Genomic DNA, 18,262 nt, shown 5'->3' with positions numbered 1-18,262 from the left:
AAAACACCCTGGGGGCCATCTTTATATGGGGATTGGTATATGGGGTATATTGGGGTATGTAGTGGTGTAGTGTAAAACTTTATTCAATGTAGTGTGGTGTAATGTAGTGTTTTTTTACGTGTTTTTTACAGTAAGTATACAAAAAAAACCTACGTCAAAAATGGTGTTGCTGATAAATGCCGCACTTATGTTCGGCACTTATCAGCAGACCGTGGCAGTAGGATATAAAAAAAAACCACCCTACGCCAAAAAGGAGGAGTTGCTGATTAGCAGCGCACTTTCGTGCGATGCTGATCAACACTCAGCGGCGATAGGGTGCGGAAAATAGAAAAAAAAAAAAATTGGGAAAAAAATTTTTTTTTTTACTACATTCTGAACATCCCTGTAGTGGCTGATACGTGTATTACACTTATCAGCCGCTAGGGGGCAGCAGAGCGCAAGATCCGAAAATAGACGACGCTGGAGCCGGAAAAATACGAAAAAAGACGACGCTGGAGCCGGAAAAAGCCGATCGGGACTCACGGAAGAAGCCGAAGTCCCGACAAGATGAAGAGGACGCCGGGAACCCGGAAGACGCCGATCAGGACCCCGGGACAGGTGAGTAATGTACAAATACCTGCTCCGGACCCCTCAGCTACCTAGCTGAGGGGTCCGGAGCAGGTATTTATTACTTGTGGGGACTTTGATTGCCGTGAACGGCCGGCTGGCTGGCCGGCCGTTCACGGCGATCGGGACGGTGGTACCGTGACCACCATTACTTTTTACAGTAATGGTGGTCGGTGCCGTCCTCGGACAGCACCGACCGCCATTTTTTTCCGGGTCATCGGGCCACCGATGGCCCGGAAAGGTTCCGATCGCCGCTATGGGCTTATCAGCCAATAGCGGCGATCGTCGGCATGGGGGGGGGTTAACAACCCTCCATGCCGACAGGGAGAGATGGCCTGCTATGTATTATAGCAGGCTATCTCCCCCGATCGGGACCCGGCCGGCCGCGGCGCCCGTTTAAAGGGCTGACGTACCGATACGTCATGGGTCCTTAAGTGACAGTGATCCATGACGTGCCGGTACGTCATGGGTCCTTAAGAGGTTAATAGGTATCTTTAAGTCTCAGGGCCCTCGTGGGATAATTTCTACTCCTTACACGTATTTATTGGATGCGGTAATAAAAGCTGCCCCACTCCCCGTGCTGGATAAGTGGAAAGCATGGATCCCATCCTTGTCAGATGATGACTGTAAGGAAGCGTTGTCCTCCCATCTGTATGTGTCGCCTGCGATCAATAATAAACTGACACAACTTTTTATTTTCCATCAGTGTTATTTAACACCGGTTCGGCTACATAAGATGGGAAGACATCCTTCACCAGAGTGCCATAGATGTCACCACCCCCACTCTGACTTTAGACACATGGTTTGGGACTGCCCATTCATACGGTCTTTCTGGGAGGATGTGATTAAGCTACTTAGTAGTGTTATGCAGCGCCCAATTGCGTTAGAGCCCAAAGGATGCTTGCTCGGTATCCTGGATAATGACGTATGGACTCATCATCAGCTGATCTGTCTAAAAGAAGCACTGTTCATGGCCAGGAAGGCCATTGCACTCAAGTGGATGGATCCTAGATCTTCCACGTTATCCGAATGGGTGACTTTGGTGAATACTGTTGTGTCCTATGAGAATTTAGTATTTAAACACAGAGGGTGCCCTGCCAAACTCCAAAAGGTATGGGGAATGTGGTGTAAACACTCGGCTACTAATTATTCCATGATGGGATTTACACGCCTTAGGGATACCTTGTCTGCCTCTAATTCTTAGCCTTATGTATATTTAGGATAATTACGTTAACTTTTTTCTCTTCTTCTATGTACTGATGAGATTTTCTTATTTCAACAGTGAGTTGTGGTGTTCTTTAGCTAATTTTTTAAGTGTTTTGGGTATGTACTGACCTTGCCTTATGTTGATGTTTCTGTAGTATGCTTTTTGCCTCGTAACTAGAATTGGACGCATAACAAGGACTATACTTTTGCGGAACCTTCTTGTATGTATGTCTTTCTGTATGCGAACTCATGTCCTGTATGTATTTACGATGCCTGATAATTGAATACGAAAAAAAAAGTACATTAAAAGTTATATAGATGTGCCTATACAATGTATTACCGTATCTGTACGGTTCTGCCACACTGGTAGCTGATTAAAATCTAGAAGTGAAAAAAAATGACCCCTGTGCCAATCCACATAGTCTCCTGTTCTCTCTGCTCTCCCACCTTAGGAGATAAATCTTCCATACCTCTGTCTCACATTGTGTGTGTTTGCTGAGCAAAGGCTGATGATGCAGACAGGGGGCAGGGTGTGATGTCACAGGAGGCTTGGCTGGATCCCCCAATCCCCTTAGTGATTCACCATGATTGCGCAAAACAGTGCAGTGAAATTAGGGCTTTGTTCACACATGTTGGAGTTTCATTGCAGTACTGCAGCATATTCACAAAAATCATTCAGTAACATAATTATGTGATGCTAAACGGCACAGAGGATCAGAGCTGACACTGCCAATCCCACCTGCACAAAAAATGAGGCATAAACATTATATTTCATGTAAGATAATATCGGATAAAGTCCTTATTGTGAGGCTCAACTTCAAAGATAAAAGATGCTTGAATACAGCATGCTATGTGGTGGTACAGGTAGAGAATACAGCGTGCTGTGTGGTGTTACAGGTAGAGAATACAGCGTGCTGTGTGGTGTTACAGGTAGAGAATACAGTGTGCTGTGTGGTGTTACAGGTAGAGAATACAGTGTGCTGTGTGGTGTTACAGGTAGAGAATACAGTGTGCTGTGTGGTGTTACAGGTAGGGAATACAGCGTGCTGTGTGGTGTTACAGGTAGGGAATACAGCGTGCTGTGTGGTGTTACAGGTAGAGAATACAGCATGCTGTGTGTGGTGTTACAGGTAGAGAATACAGCGTGCTGTGTGGTGTTACAGGTAGAGAATACAGTGTGGTGTTACAGGTAGAGAATACAGCATGCTATGTGGTGGTACAGGTAGAGAATACAGCGTGCTGTGTGGTGTTACAGGTAGAGAATACAGCGTGCTGTGTGGTGTTACAGGTAGAGAATACAGTGTGCTGTGTGGTGTTACAGGTAGAGAATACAGTGTGCTGTGTGGTGTTACAGGTAGAGGATACAGCGTGCTGTGTGGTGTTACAGGTAGAGAATACAGCATGCTGTGTGGTGTTACAGGTAGAGAATACAGCGTGCTGTGTGTTGTTACAGGTAGAGAATACAGTGTGCTGTGTAAGTGGAACTACTACTGAAAATAATTTAGTAATACAATGAAACTGCAATGTGTGAACACAGCCTAGATGTTCTGCAACAGATTTGGGTGGGGAATGGGCAGGGTGGGAGACTGAGAGTACAACTGCTCAACCAGGAATACAGCCATGCAATACAGAACAAAACCCCCCAAAACAAACAGATTTTTGGTAGTTTCAAAACTGGGATAGGTAGGTAGGTAATACTATATGCTTTTGCAGAAGTTTCATTTTTTTTTATCTCTACCTGGAGTTCCCCTTTAAGAAAGTAGCAGTGTTGTAGCAATGTGTTCTTTCAACAGCTGACTCAAACAGTTTTTTGCTGCAGAAATGTAAAAAAAATATATAAGCCCCAACCCCTGTCTCAGGGAACACCCATTAATGTAGATTGTGAGCCTCTAAATCCAGCCGGTTAAATAGGGGCAGGTCTTACTTGACCTCACATTTACTGCTAAGCAATAATGAAAGTGATTAATTTAAGACATCCAAAATCTATAAAGGGCGCTCTTATATGCTAGGCTACTGGTTGTGGCTTTCACCTGATTAAAGATAATTGCAAAGAGGCCATAAGCAAAGGCAAGTCCAGGTACAGCCAACAATAATTGCTGCACCTGGATTTACCACTGCTAAAAGCAGCAATGTGAGGAAAAGGGAGTATGGTTCACCAATATATATTGAGGTATATCAATGTATACTGTATGTGCTGTATGTATGTTTATATATTGGAGATATAAGGGGTAGTTGATTGCCCAAAGCCAACCATCTGCCAGGAAATCATACTCCACAGGAGGGCCTAGTGTCTACAGCTCTCCAGGTCCTTAAGTGTGAAAACTCCCACTCTAATAGAATGACAGGCATCCAAAACCCTGATAAAGTCCCCTAGCTATATCAGAGAGGCAAACTAAATATGTCCAGACTGAGCGGCACCACAATTTCATAACAAGTTATGGAATTACTGTGGGGCCTAGCCTCATAAGACTTAAATCTATTGAGTCGCCTCACTCCCCCCCCCCCCCCCAAACGTCATTTTCTGTGTCTCTCTGGGACCAGGGAATAGGGAGATACGAGGAACTGGTAGACCAAGCTGGGTAGAGGAGTTGTGTTTGGTCTCCAAATGTTCTACGGGCACAGCCGGACCCAATGATACCAGAACTGTCTCCCTATTACCCAGTGTTATAAAGATATGACCCACTTTGCAGTCATATCATAGGGTTCTGGGCTGTAAGCCCAAGGGGGAGTAGCTGAGACCAGCCCACACCTGCATATACCAGGGGCTAGGCAGGGGCTAGTGTTTTTTGTCAGGTGAGGCCATGACTATAGGTCGGAGAAGATCCTGAAATCTAAGCAGCTAGCACACGCTTCCCATGCTTAGCTTTACCACTAAGACGCGCAAAGTACGGTAACCACCAATTGCTGAAACTGCAACGATCAGCCGACATAAACAATGTCGGCTGATCGTTGCACTCTATTTAACGGGACGATTATCGTCCGTAGTGGCCGATATTCGTTCCGTGGAATAGGGCCTTAAGTCAATACCCAGCTGACCTCCTGTAATCCTGGTGGAGTGTGGGACATCAGATGCAAGTAAAGGACCCATCTGCAATTTTTATTTTCTGGTAGTGCAGCACATTTTTATGGCCTTTCAGAATTCATTTCCCATTCTTAAAAGCTTAACCGTAGTGGCTGAAGCAAAGGACTTGGAATGCCTGTAACGGAGTCTCCCCGCACGCGCAGTATCTCTGATAAATGCTTTGAGCAGGGGAACTGAATGAATATGTGCCACACTGTTTATATGGTTGCAGTCATTATTTTAAAAAAAAAAAGTCACTCCATGACTATCCCTTTAAGAAAGTAACCTGCTGTTTTGTTTTTTTTTTTGACTGAAATTTTTATTATAAGTTTTCAAAATATTACAAAAGGAGACACATAGGCCGAGGACATCATCGGCCTTTTCACAATAGAGAAAACATACAAACCACCAGAGCAAACAAGACAAACACATCAAAACCAAACAAACAAAACAAAATACAGTCCTAACTCAGTACATGCTGAGGACAGGGAAGGGGGGAGGGGGAATAAGGGGGGAACCCACCATGTGCAGATGTGAGTGTCTAAGCTAGTACATATTTCACACCTCACGGTGACACTTCACTACAATTGCCTCTGTTAAATAAGCATGTAACCCTTAGCCTTTGGAAGGTAAACTTGGGTAGTAACCCTGCTGACATATCTGAGTGCGTGACCTTATGTGTCAAGTATAGTGTATTCGCCTCAGCTATGGCATATCATGAGATACCATACCGTACCCCTTCCTTCACACTTTATATTGGTTGGAGTGACCGCCACTTTTCCCACTGTTTGTCAAAACGACTTAGATTGTTCGATCTCATAGCTATAGCAAGTTCCATACTATAGTTAAATTGTACTGCCGCCCTTATTTCGGCAATAGTAGGTACTTCCTTCGATTTCCACCTTTTGGCTATACAGGTTCTAGTGGACATAAGTATATGTAAAAGGACTGTTATATCCAAAGTGGGGAAATTATCTAGGTCCATTGACAGTAACGCTAAAGTAACCTGCTGTTTTTAAGATCTTAAAGTGTCACTGTCGTGAATTTTTTTTTTGCAGAAATCAATAGTCCAGGCGATTTTAAGAAACTTTGTAATTGGGTTTATTATCCGAAAAATGCATTTTTATCATGAAAAAGCAGTTTGAAGCTCTCCCCCCTGTCTTCATTGTTCTCCTATGGAGAGAGCTAAAGAAAAGACCAAAACAGGACAACAAAGAGTTAATCTACAAATCCCTCACGGGATATCTCTTGTGACAGTCACCAGTGACCTGTCTGAGCTCAGATTACAGCTGTCACCCAGCTCCGTGCCTGTAATCCTCTGTTATCTGCTTTCTGCTGCCGGCTAACTCCCTCCTTCCTCCTCCCCCCTCCCCTCTCCCTAGAACAGACAGGGTACGTCTCCTGCAACAAGTCACAATTTTCTGATTTTTCAGAGTGGATGAAAAAGAGGAAGGAGGGGGGGACCTGGGAAAAGGCTTTTTACATGCAGATAATGGCAGATTTGGCTAATAAACCCAATTACAAAGTTTCTTAAAATCGCCTGGACTATTGATTTCTGCAAAAAAAAAAAATACGACAGTGACTCTTTAAGATAGTTATAGAAATTATAAGTAATCCATGCAGATCATGTCTTCTAGTTAACATATACTACCTAATGCACTATTAAGCACCTTTAACCCCTTAAGGACAGAGCCTGAAATGGCCTTAATGACAGAGACAAATTTTATGAATATGACCAGTGTCACTTTAGTCATTAATAACTTCGGGATGCTTTTACCTATCCGGCTGATTCTGAGATTGTTTTCTCGTGACATATTGTACTTTACATTTCTGGTAAATTGGAGTCGATACTCATAACAAATCTTTATGAAAAAAACCCAAATAATGTGAAAAAATGTGAAAAAATGCATTTTTCCAAATTTGAAACTTCTTTGCGTATACAGAAAGTGGTTATACCACATAAATTATATATTAAATAGCATTAGCAACATGTCTACTTTATGTTGGCGGCATTTATTAAACTATCTTTCATTTTTTTTAGACGATAGGAAGCTTAAAACATTAGCAGCAAATTTCCAAATTTTCAGTAAAATTTCAAAATCAGATATTTTTAGGGACCTGTTCAGATTTAAAGTGTATTTGAGGGGCCTGTATGTTAGAAAGCCCCACAAAGCACCCCATTTCAGAAACTGCACCCCCCACACTCTGCAAAAGCACATCCAGAAAGTGTTTTAACCCTTTAGGGGAGTCACAGAAATAAAAGCTAAGTGTGTAAGGAATTTGAAAATTTTAATTTTCTGTGCAGAGATTTTATTGTAATCCAATATTTTTCATAATTATAAACCTATTACCAGAGAAATGCACCCCAATAATTATTGCCCCGTTTCTGCAGTTTATAGAAATACCCCATATGTGGCCCTATTGCGCTATTTGACGCAACCACAAGCCTCAGATATAAGGGAGCGCCTAGTGAATTTCAACGCCTCCGTTATATTTGGTCATTTTTGACTGTACCACTTCAGGTTGGCAGAGGCTCTGGGGTGTCAAAACCTAAAAAACACCCCTAAAGGGACACCATTTAGAAAACTACACCCCTCAAGGAATGTAACAAGGGGTGCGGTGAGCATCTGGACCCCACAGGTGCTTCACAGATTTTCCGAACAATATGGCGTGAAAAAAGAAAAATTTATTTTTTACACTAAAACGTTGTTCTAGCCTTCATTTTTTCATTTTCTTAAAGGGAAAAGAGGCAAAAAAAGACAAAAAATGTGTAGCGCAGTTTCTCCCGAGTACAGAAATACCCCACATGTGGCGATAGAGTGCCAAGGGGGCGCAGGACGAGCCTCCAAAGGGAAGGAGCGCCAATTGGCTTTTGGAAGCTGAATTTCACTGAAAAGGATTTCAAGGGCCATGTCGCATTTACAGAGCCCTCGTGCTGCCAAGACACTGGAAACCCCCCACAAGTGATTCCATTCTGGAAACTACACCCCTCAAGGAATCTAACAAGGGGCACAGTGAGCATATGGACCCCACTGGTGACGGGCACAAATGTGGAACAATGTGACGTGAAAGGGAAAAATTTCATTTTTTCACTTTCATGGCACAAATGTGCCCGTCATCAAGGGGTCCATATCCTCACTGCACCCCTTGTTAGATTCCTTGAGGGGTGCAGTTTCCAGAATGGGGTCACTTGTGGGGGGTTTCCAGTGTTTTGGCAGCATGAGGGCTCTGTAAATGCGACATGGCGTTCATCATCCATTCTAGCCAAATCCAACCTCCAAAATCCAAATGGCGCTCCTTCCCTTGGGAGGCTTGCCCTGCGCCCACATGGCGCTTTATGTCCACATGTGGGGTATTTACGGACTCGGGGGAAATTGCTCTACACATATTGTGTGTTTTTTTCTCTTTTAACCCCTTGTGAAAATGATAAATTCAAGGCTAAACCAACATTATAGTGTAAAAAATGTAATATTTCATTTTCACGCCACATTGTTCCACATTTGTGCCCGTCACCAGTGGGGTCCATATGCTCACTACACCCCTTGTTACATTCCCTGAGGGGTGTAGTTTCCATAATGGGGTCACTTGTGGGGGGGTTCAACTGTCTTGGCAACACAGGGGCCTTTTGAATGCAACATGGCCCCTCAAAATCCATTCCATCCAAATCCAGCCTTCAAAAACGAAATGGTGCTCCTTCCCTTCGGAGGCTTACCCTGCACCCGCATGGTGCTTTATGTCCACATGTGGGGTATTTACGGACTCGGGGGAAATTGCGCTACACATTTTGTTTTTTTTCTCCTCTTTTAACCCCTTGTGAAAATGATATATTCAAGGCTAAACCAACATTATAGTGTAAAAAATGTAATATTTCATTTTCACGCCACATTGTTCCACATTTGTGCCCGTCACCAGTGGGGTCCATATGCTCACTACACCCCTTGTTACATTCCTTGAGGGGTGCAGTTTCCATAATGGGGTCACTTGTGGGGGGTTTCAACTGTCTTGGCAACACAGGGGCCTTTTGAATGCAACATGGCCCCTCGAAATCCATTCCATTCAAATCCAGCCTTCAAAAACCAAATGGCGCTTCTTCCCTTCGGAGGCTTTCCCTGCACCCGCATGGCGCTTTATGTCCACATGTGGGGTATTTCCGTACTCAGGGGAAATTGCTCTACACATTAAATGTTTTTTTTATCTTTTAACCCCTTGTGAAAATGAAAAAACATGACAAGATTAATGATTTAGAGTAAAAATTTTACAAAAATTACACTAAATGTTGGTCTAGCCTTGATTTTTTTCCATTTCCACAAGGGGTTAAAAAAGAAAATGAACACAAAACGTGTAGGGTAGTGTCCCCTGAGTACGAAAATACCCCACATGTGGGCATAATGTGCCATATGGGCACAGGGCAAGTCACCAAAAGGACAGAGCGCCATTTAGAGGCTGGAATGGAGGATGGAGGCCATGTCGCAATTACAAAGCTCCTGTGCTGCCAGGACAGTAGAAACCCCTGACAAGTGACCCCATTCTGGAAACTACACCCCATAAGGAATCTAACAAGGGGTGCAGTGAGCATATGGACCCCACTGGTGACGGGCACTTACGTAGAACATGTGCCGAGAAAATAAAAAATACAATTTTTTTTCATTTTCACGTCCCAAATGTGGCCGTCACCAGGGGGCCATATCCCCGCTGCCCCCCTTCTTAGATTCCTTATGGGGTGTAGTTTCCAGAATGGGGTCACTTGTGGGGGGTTTCTACTGTCCTGGCCGCACAGAGGCTTTGTAATTGCATCATGGCATCCTCTAATGGGAATGGCGGCCATACCTATTTAGCTGGGAAAAAGGGACAATTCTAATTTATTTGGGGGTATTAGGCCAATTATTAGTTTATAAGGTTGGAAATGACAGGTGTCCATCAAACTCAACCTGTGTTGATCCAGAGGAAGGCAAAAAAAAACCCTCGTAAGGCAGACGACAGTAGCCTCATCAGGGGAAAAATTCCTTCCCGACTCCATAATGGCGATCAGAATAATCCCCGGATCAAAGTGACCCCTGAAATAGGAATAAGGGACAGAATTTAGATAATGTAGAACCCCAGTGACGTGTGGTGCGCCTTGAAGCGATCCAGTATGCAGAGGCCGGGGTGATCAGGACAGGTGACACACTGAAAAATGGCGTCCTTCCTGATCCCCCCGTTACGCCACACTCTGCACTTCTTCTGGGGTCTCCTGTTTTCCAGTGTGGGGGACGTCACCTGGAAAATGTTGTCCTGGTGCGATCCGGGGTCCTTCATATCCAGAAGCGCTGGGTCCGCTCCATGGCTGCTAAATATTAGGGCGCTATTACTGCTTCTGATATGTTCGGATCGTGCCGCATGCTACAGCAGCTCGGGCAGCGAGGGACCAGAAGAGGGGGTGCTGGTATAAAAGTTATCCCCGTGCAGGTGGTAACCTTTATCCAGCAGTGGGAAGATCAGTTCCCAAACGATCTCCCCACTAACTCCGAGGATGGGGGGGGGAGGGGGCATCTGGGGGCTGCATTCGGGTGTCCCTTCCTACATACACTCTAAGGGTACATGCACACTGCGGAATCGCGACAGATAACCCTTCGTGCATTCCACAGTTGGCACCCGCCGGCGGAGTGATGCAGGCGCGCGTCTCCACACGTGTCATAGACTCCATTCTATGCACGGGCGGATTCCGCTCTCCGTCCAACGTGTTCATTCTTTGGATGGACGATGGAATCCGCCCGTGCATAGAATGGAGTCTATGACACGGGTGGAGACACGCGCCTCCATCAGTCCGCCGGTGGGTGCCAGCTGCGGAATGCACAAAGGGTTATCCTTTGCCATTCCGCAGTGTGCACGTACCCTAAATCTGTAAGTGTACCCTGAGGTACGTTTACAGAGTTTGTAGAATTTCACGCCATACCGTCATCTCTTATTGGGACGGTACTGGCGGAAAAGACGTGTCTGGGGGGCAGCGTACGCTACGCTACCCCCAGACACGTCACTGGATGATGAGGATGATGAGGATGAATGGAGGAAAGAAGGATCCCCCCATTCATCCTCACTGGCTGTTTCGGTGTCGGAGGTAATAATAACGTATCCCTCTGACGCCGAAAACACCCTGGGGGCCATCTTTATACGGGGACTAGTATATGGGGTATGTAGTGGTGTAGTGTCAAACTTTATTCAATGTAGTGTGGCGTAATGTAGTGTTTTTTACGTGTTTTTTTACAGTAAGTATAAAAAAAAAACCTACGCCAACAAAGGAGTTGCTGATAAATGCCGCACTTATGTGCGGCACTTATAAGCAGACCGTGGCAGTAGAATATAGAAAAAAAACACCCTACGCCAAAAAGGAGGAGTTGCTGATTAGCAGCGCACTTTCGTGCGATGCTGATCAACACTCAGCGGCGATAGGGTGCGGAAAATAGAAAAAAAAAAATAATAATTTCTACATTCTGAACATCCCTGTAGCTGCTGATAAGTGTATTACACATATCAGCCGCTAGAGGGCAGCAGAGCGCAAAATACGGAAAGAGCCGACGCTAGAGCCGAAAATAGCCGAGAGAAGCCGAACGTGACGTCACGGAAGAAGCCGAAGACCCGAACGAAGACGAGGATGCCGCGAACCCGGAAGACGCCGATCAGGAGCCCGGGACAGGTGAGTAATGTACAAATACCTGCTCTGGACCCCTCGGCTACCTAGCTGAGGGGTCCAGGGCAGGTATTTACTATTTTGTGGGACTCTGATCGCCGTGCCACCGGCCCGATCGCCGTGAACGGCCAGCCGATCGGGCCGGTGGCACGGCGATCACCATTACTTTTTACAGTAATGGCGGACGGTGCCGTCCTCGGACAGCACCGACCGCCATTTTTTTCCGGGTCATCGGGTCGCCGATGACCCGGAAAGGTTCCGATCGCCGCTATTGGCTGATCTGAATTGATCAGCCTATAGCGGCGATCGTAAGCACGGGGGGTGTTAACCACCCCCCGTGCCGTGAAGCTAAGATGGCCTGCTATGATTTATAGCAGGCCATCTTCCCCGACCGCTGTGTGTGAACACGCAGCGATCGGGGAAACATCGGGCGTAAATTTACGCCCTGATGCGCCAAGTACCAGGGCGCGAGGGCGTAAGTTTACGCCCGATGTCGTTTAGGGGTTAAAGGGGAACTTTAAAGGTTAAAAAAAATGAAACTTCTGCAGAAGCATATAGCATTACTTACCTATGTATTCAAGTTTTGAAACTACCAAAAATCCATTTGTTTTGGGGGGTTTTGTTCTGTTTTGTGTTTCTGCACTTCCTGGTTGAGCAGTTGTACACAGTACTACAGGTTCCAGAATGCATTGCTTACCCTCAGCTGTTCATCACAGTCCCCCACCCTGGCCACTCCCCGCCCAAATCTATTGCAGAACATCTAGGCTGTGTTCACACATTGCAGTTTCATTGTTACTGAATTATTTGCATTACTTTATCATTTCATTGTAGTCCCACCCACACAGCACACTGTATTCTCTACCTGTAACACCACACAGCACTCTGTATTCTCTACCTGTAACACCACACAGCACGCTGTATTCTCTACCTATAACACCCCACAGCACGCTGTATTCTCTACCTGTAACACCACACAGCATGCTATTACTACCTATAACACCACACAGCACGCTGTATTCTCTACCTGTAACACCACACAGCACACTGTATTCTCTACCTGTAACACCACACAGCACACTGTATTCTCTACTTGTAACACCACACAGCACGCTGTATTCTCTACCTGTAACACCACACAGAACACTGTATTCTCTACCTGTAACACCACACAGCACGCTGTATTCTCTACCTGTAACACCACACAGCACGCTGTATTCTCTACCTGTAACACCACACAGCATACTGTATTCTCTACCTGTAACACCACACAGCACACTGTATTCTCTACCTGTAACACCACACACAGCATGCTGTATTCTCTACCTGTAACATCACACAGCACGCTGTATTCTCTACCTGTAACACCACACAGAACACTGTATTCTCTACCTGTAACACCACACAGCACGCTGTATTCTCTACCTGTAACACCACACAGCACACTGTATTTTTTTTCTTTTAATTTCCATGCACATATGATCAAGCATCTGTTATCTTTGAAGTTGAGCCCCACAATAAGGCTCTGATCCTCTCTGCCGTTTAGCATCATTTACTTGTGTTACTGCACCATTTTTGTGAAAATGCTGCAGTACTGCAATGACACTCCAACATGTGTGAACACAGCCCTAATTTCACTGCACACTTCTGCACACTTCTTATGGAAGAAGAAAAAAAACAGACACTTCTGCACTTCTGCACACTTCTGCACAATTAGAGGAATCAGTGCAACACCTGCTTCTGGCCGGTCAGAGGGATTGGGGGATCCAGCCAAGCCTCCTGTGACATCACACCCTGCCTCCTGTCTGTATCATCAGCCTGATCTCAGTAAACACACACAATGTGAGACAGAGGCATGGACACTTCTGCACTTCTGCACACTTCTGCACAATTAGAGGAATCAGTGCAACACCTGCTTCTGGCCGGTCAGAGGGATTGGAGGATCCAGCCAAGCCTCCTGTGACATCACACCCTGCCTCCTGTCTGTATCATCAGCCTGATCTCAGTAAACACACACAATGTGAGACAGAGGCATGGAACATTTGTCTCCTAAGGTGGGAGAGCAAAGGGAACAGGAGACAATGTGGATTGGCACAGAGGCCATTTTTTTATCTTCCTGGATTTCTATCCGCTACCAGTGTGGCAGAACCGCACAGATATGGTAATACATTATATAGATACATCTATATAACTTTTAATAGAAAACAAGTTTTCCTTATTCAGAGTTCCCCTTTAAGCCAAACTGGCTAAGTTGACAATACTTAGGTTGGGCTTACACTGCGTTTTTTTAGTCTATTTAACATATACATTTTATGGAAGAAGAAAAAAAACAGACGCAACTGTGTGCAATTAGCTCAGATCTGTTTTTCATTGACTTCCATTATAAAAAAAAAAAAAAAGGATCAAAACGTATGTGTTTTTTTTTTAGCATACACAAAAAGGTGGTTGACCTAATTTTTATGTACGTTAAAAGTAACCATTTAAAAACATATGTTAAATGGGCTGCAAAAATCACTAATCACATCATAGCTGGCATTTAATCACATTTCCTTTTGGATCTGACAGAGCTGATCTAATCCTGAAAAGATGAAGGACTGCAGGCTCTGGACCTCTGTCACAAAGTAAAATACAATTTACAAATCAGAATGCAATTACCGGATCAGAATACCTAATCTGGGAGGCTACAAATAGGCTGGAATTTTGACAGTGCTGCAATCAAGGCATAATTACCTTTGTTCTATAAGCAGAATGTTTAGATGTGATCGACATTCCAGTGGAGGAAATTGCATGTTACATAAGCATACTGTAACTGAAAGAGGACAAATGTATGTGTGTATCTTGAATGGGTAATCCAGTGATAGAACATAGCTGCTTCCCTCTAGAAACAGCACTACTCTTGTCCTCAGTTTGTATGTGGTGTTGCAGCTTTTAGCTATGTTTATCTCATCCTGGATAATACACACTTCACCTCCGTGACACATGCAAATTTTCCCTGAAGAGAGGAAAGTCGTCTGACAAGTTTTTTTTAACATGGTCAGAATTCTTGCAATTATTTGAAACCAACGGCAACCTTATAGGAAAACGTCAAGTTCTAGTAATGCTGCCACTTTAATGTAACTCACAAGCAAGCCTGTGACATAGTGAAACCCTAGTCTTAATGCTTAGATGATTTCCAAGGTCATGATTAGAGATGAGCGAATTTTAAGTATTAAAGTGGTATTCCATTGAAAAACTTTTTTTGCCTCATTTAATAGTACAACACGTTATATATACAGGCAATAGAATGTTATTATTGCCTTTGGACCGTCTGTGAGCTTATCCAGGTGACTCACCCCCTCTGAACGCTAAAAAAAACTGTTGGAGTCCACTCCATCTAACTCATTCCTCTTTTCCCTCTCCCTTCTGAGACATGGATGATGTGTCCTCTGTCTCTTCTGTGGATCAGGCTGTAAGCACTAACTCAGCCCACTGACCAATCCGGGCACTGATGTCAGTGGTGGGCCAGGTTAGTGCTGACCTGCCCGCACAAAGGATACTATTACACGGCCCGATAATAAACAGTAAACGAGTGACGATCTGCTAGACTGGCGCTTGTTTACTGAGCTATTACACTGTGCAGCCGACTGCCGAGCTAACAAAGTGCTTTGTTAGTACTGTAAATTCACTCATCTCCAGTCATGATAGTTGAACACTTTATATTAAATGGAAAAAATATTGAACATTAAAACATGGCAACTTTCTTCCAGAGACAGCATGACTCTTGTCTCCAGTTTGGGTGTGGTTTTGCAACTCGGTTTTATTGAAGTGAATGGTGCTTAATTGAAAACCCCACCCGAACTGGAGACAAGAATTGTGTTGTATCTGGAAGAAAGTGGCCATGTTTTTCTAATGCTGGATAACCTCTTTAAGCCTTTTTAGAGAGGTGCGTTAATGCCATATGAGTGCACCAAGGGAGGTAGTGCTGACCCCCAATGCACCAGATAACCTAATTTACATATTAAAGTGAAGATTTAGCAAAAACTGTGTTGAGGATGAAGGTAAGAAAATGACCTTCATTCTCATTGGCATTGGCCTCCTAACGGAGCACCATTAGGAGCACTGCCACGTCGTCCGGCCTGCCCCTTCCCGCCTGCTAAACCCTAAACCCACATTGACCTGAAGGAAATGCAATATATCTTGATTCTTTAAAAGCGAGTTTTCCTTTGGGTTACTTCTATCATTCACTTGGTTTTAGCAGCTGAACACACAGATAAATTACTCAATGGTATCTAAATTCGGTCAGAATATGCCATAAAAACTAACCAATGTTGGTATCCATCATGTTGAGACTGGGACATTTCTTTATCACTGCTGCGACATACTGTCTAGTTGCATTATTATGACCACCAGCTAATATACAGAGTATAATCGATGTGTACAGCAGGGACAGCATCAAGATGGCTTGGAGTAACTCTGTAAGGTCCTGGTAGGTTGTGGTAGGTATCTGGAGCAATACTGAGTATATCGTACCCTTCAGCTGCTGGAGAGGGGATATGGGAGGATCCATAGGAAGTGAACACAATGACCATGATGGTCCCACAGATGAAAAAAGACGTTCAACATTTCACAAGATGTTGCATTGTCTTCCTGGAAGATCCCATCAGCTTGTATGAATGTATTTGCAAGGATGCATTAATACATATTTCAGAGTGCCTTCCACATGGTTGAGTGGTGCCCAGAGAATTCACCCTACAACATTCGACAGACCTTCACCCCAACCCGTTTGTGTTCTTCCAGCAATGGTTGTGGTTGTAGGGCGTTTGTTCTCTGAGGTTTCTCACTTTACATCCTAATGTCCATTTGACATGACACCAATTCCGATACTGCTGTTAAGAGAGGTCTGGTGACTATGCATCTCTTGGCCCGCTGGTTCATTTCAGTGGTGAACAGCTTCACTGTAACAAGTTGGTCCGTCCTTGTGCACTGTGCCGGCCCATGTTTACCTTTCCTATTAATGGTGAGTGGTGCCATTTGTCCACTTATGATACACTTTCACTACAGCAGCATGTGAACAGTTCAAAAACTTTGCAGTTTTAGAAATACTACCATCCTTGGCCTGAATGCCAATAAACAGCCATTTTTGGAACTGTGATAAATCTGCCCTTTTATCCATTACATTAACAAGGGATGTGTGTGCAGGTTACCTATCATACACCTCATTCATTCCCCAAGCCAGGTCACTACACATGATTTCCTATTAGAGATGAGCGAACCGGGTTTGGGTTCCAGTCAATCCGAACCCGAACATTCGGCATTTGATTAGCGGGGGCTGCTGAACTTGGATAAAGCTCTAAGGTTGTCTGGAAAACAAGGATACAGCCAATGACTATATCCATGATTTCCACATAGCCTTAGGGCTTTATCCAACTTCAGCAGCCACAACTAATCAAATGCCGAAAGTTCGGGTTCGGATTGACTCGAGCATGCTCGAGGTTCGCTCATCTCTATTTCCTATATAAAATACAAAATATACGCAGCACTCTGAAGACTCGTGTATGGGTGCCAGCTGTCCCACCTCGGTCCAACCGGTGTAGTAGATAAATCCAATATCAAAACGACTGCAGCACTCCAGTAGTGTAATCTGTGCAAAAATTTATTGGCTCATAACAACAAGCAGCGACGTTTCAGACCCGTCGATGGGGTCCTTTCTCAAGCAAGTGCTTGAGAAAGGACCCCATCGACGGGTCTGAAATGTCGCTGCTTGTTGTTATGAGCCAATAAATCTTTGCACAGATTACACTACTGGAGTGCTGCAGTCATTTTGATATTGGATTTATTTCCTATATAAGCTATGCACTGCCTATATAAGAAGACTCGACTGTGTACAAATACAAACTAGCACAACAATGTAAGTACCTTTTAGTCCAAGTGTCAGGATTAAGACCACGTTCAATAGCAGCATTTTCTGCTGGCAGCCCAAATGCATCCCAACCCATTGGATTGATGACCTGAAAGACAATATATAAGAATGCTGTTATTTCAAGGTAACGTAAGGCTTCACTCAGACAAGTTTTGAACAGGCTGATTGTTGCCTTTTATTATACAAAGCGATAATCAGCCAAATACAGCCGATATAACTGTGTAATTGGGCCTTTAGTCTAATCACAATATATCAGAAAAGGGCAACTAATACATCTTCTGTACTCACAAATCTAGTTTAGGGATGCCAGATGCTAGTTGAGCTTCCTTGCAGATACAATGAATATGTTTAACATAACTAGATTAGTGAAATATGACAATATAAAAAGACTGGTTTATACTGACAAATTGGTTTAGAATGGTTTGCATTTGACAAAACACACAAACTGCAATCTGTGTTCTTTTAAAAACATAGGAAGTGGTTTTTCAGGTAGAGCTCACAGAACAGATCCTATACTTGTATTCAACCCAATCAAGTTCTTTTAAATAGCACTAAAATGCTGATGCCTGTCTATAATAAATTTTCTGTTTGTTTGCATACTGTAGGATCTGCAAATCTTTAATCACTTTCTAACAAAACAATAGGTGTGGACTGCTATGCGATCCACCTATTTTGGCTTTGGGCCATGATCAGAATCAGTCTAAAGGCTGAAGCGATTATTGGCCGTATTTGGGCCATTATCGACCATTACGGGCACGGTGGCCCAGTGGTTAGCACTGTAGCCTTGCAGCCCTGAGGTCCTGGGTCCGAGGTCTGCAAAGAGTTTGTA

At 44.2% G+C, this 18,262-nt stretch overlaps 1 protein-coding gene across 1 annotated transcript in view; it reads right to left on the bottom strand.

Moving 5' to 3' along the window:
* LARS2 (leucyl-tRNA synthetase 2, mitochondrial) overlaps positions 1-18,262 on the bottom strand; it is a 196,504-nt gene that overhangs the window by 144,072 nt on the left and 34,170 nt on the right. The window contains exon 4 of the mRNA XM_069960317.1: positions 17,430-17,521. Coding sequence (XP_069816418.1) covers positions 17,430-17,521 — 92 coding nt within the window. The remainder of the gene's footprint in view (positions 1-17,429; positions 17,522-18,262) is intronic.

Source organism: Dendropsophus ebraccatus, chromosome 2 (assembly GCF_027789765.1).
Source record: "Dendropsophus ebraccatus isolate aDenEbr1 chromosome 2, aDenEbr1.pat, whole genome shotgun sequence".
NCBI classification, from domain to species: domain Eukaryota; kingdom Metazoa; phylum Chordata; class Amphibia; order Anura; family Hylidae; genus Dendropsophus; species Dendropsophus ebraccatus.
Note: the sequence above shows the minus strand (reverse complement) of the source record. Positions and strands in the feature narration are given on the sequence as shown.